This window comes from Phytophthora parasitica, assembly GCF_000247585.1.
Source record: "Phytophthora parasitica INRA-310 unplaced genomic scaffold supercont2.79, whole genome shotgun sequence".
NCBI lineage: Eukaryota > Oomycota > Peronosporomycetes > Peronosporales > Peronosporaceae > Phytophthora > Phytophthora nicotianae.
The window spans coordinates 2,056-3,748 of record NW_008649065.1 but is presented as its reverse complement, the minus strand read 5'-3'; the positions used below and the strand labels follow the sequence as shown (position 1 = coordinate 3,748).

General features: G+C 56.8%; 1 protein-coding gene across 1 annotated transcript in view; it reads right to left on the bottom strand.

The window, feature by feature from the left end:
• Positions 1 to 1,338, bottom strand: part of PPTG_24275 (hypothetical protein) — a gene marked incomplete at both ends in the record, with an annotated part of 2,232 nt that extends 894 nt beyond the window's left edge. Inside the window, one exon of the mRNA XM_008916060.1 lies at positions 12 to 1,338. Within this exon, the coding sequence (XP_008914308.1) occupies positions 12 to 1,338 (1,327 nt within the window). The remainder of the gene's footprint in view (positions 1 to 11) is intronic.
• Positions 1,339 to 1,693: the final 355 nt, after the last annotated feature.

Below are 1,693 nucleotides of genomic sequence, written 5' to 3'. Positions count from 1 at the left end.
AACTGTATTACACAAATCAAACGGCATGACCAGCCATTCATATAGTCCAAACATGCTCGTGAACGCCGTCTTCTCTACAATGTCTGGGTCCATCGGAACGTTCCAATATCCAGAGGCGATATCCATGGTCGAGAAGAGTTTGGCGTTCCCCAGAACATCCAAGATGTCGTCGATCAGAGGCATCGGGTAGCTGTCCTTCACTGTGACGGCGTTCAACTTCCGGTAGTCGATACAGAATCGAATACCACCTTCGGGCTTCCTTATCATGAGCACCGGACTCGCCCACGGGCTCGTGGAAGGCCTGATGAGACCAAGGTCCAGATATTCTTGGATCTCGGACTCCATGACGTCCCCTACAGCCTTCGAAACCCGGTACGGGGGCTGCTTGATCGGCGCATGCTCTCCAGTGTCAATGCTGAATCTCAGGAGCTCCGTCTTCCCCGGCTTCTTGGAAGTCTCGACGAACAAATCTCGCATTTCTTTTAGCATCTCCACGAAGAGTCTCCTCTGTTCCGCCCCCAACGACGAGTCTTGGAAGTCCACCTCAAAGTCATCGTCGTCCCCGTTCTTCATTGCAGCGGCCATTTCAGCCTCTTCCGTCTCAACCCGAGTCTCGATGTTCCCACCAAAGGCGCTTAACACCGCGCTGATGTTCATCGACGTTCTCTCTCGCTCAGGTGTCTCGGCCGCGAAGGCCGACACCGGTACGACAGTCACAGCAGCGAGGCAAGCCCCAGACCTGACCTCCACCTCTTCAGCAGAAGCATTGCACACCTCGACCAGCACCGTTCCAGCAATCACCGTGCACAGCGTTCGAGCGACTCTCAGCGAATCATCCGTTCCTGGAGCGCCCTCGACTAACACGACTGACTTATCCTTCACGGCTCCTCGAACCCTTGACCTCACTAGAGCTTGGCGACCGGGTTCCAGTCGTACAGACGACGATATCGTGGCGGCATACGTCTCCTCCACTCTCGTCACGCCCAGGGGAATCACGTCCCCTGTTCCCTTCAGCGTCATCGACTGCTCCTCGAGGTCTATCACAGCGCGGAACGCCTTCAACGAATCTGTTCCAAGGATCGCGTCCACAAACAAGTGGTCGGTCACAACGAAGGGCAGCATCTTCTCTAGCGTTTCGAGCGTCACAGGGAGGTCAATCACTCCACGGAGCGCGTGTCTCGACCCGCTGTCTAGCGTTCCCTTGTAGGGTCTGAGAGGCTCCGAGTCACGTCCGAGCCTCCTCAGCACCCTCCTGTCCACCAGACTCGCTATGGCCCCCGTGTCCGCTAGCATTTCCGACGGACAGCAGTCGATGTATCCGTCCGATAGAGCCTGCATGCCCCCGACGCTGCAGATGACTCGCTTGCCATGGGGCACGACGTCGTCGTCACCCTCCTGATCATCCTCGTCGCCCACCTCGTGTAGCCCCGGCCTTCTTGGCTTCTTCGAGGTTCTCCCGGAGTTCACCCAATAAATCTCAGGCGCCTCTTCGTCAACTGCAGTCGCTCCTCCCTCGGTCGGCAACCGAAAGGTCACCTTTCTCTGTTTCTTTGCTGCAACGGTCGCCGCGCCCGGGTCCACTATTTCTGGATAGTCTCTCGCCCTTTCACACAACTTGTCCCTTATTCCGCGAGCATCAACCTCGAAATAGCGACGTGCCCAACTCACAGCCCGATCCAGGAACGCTACTTTT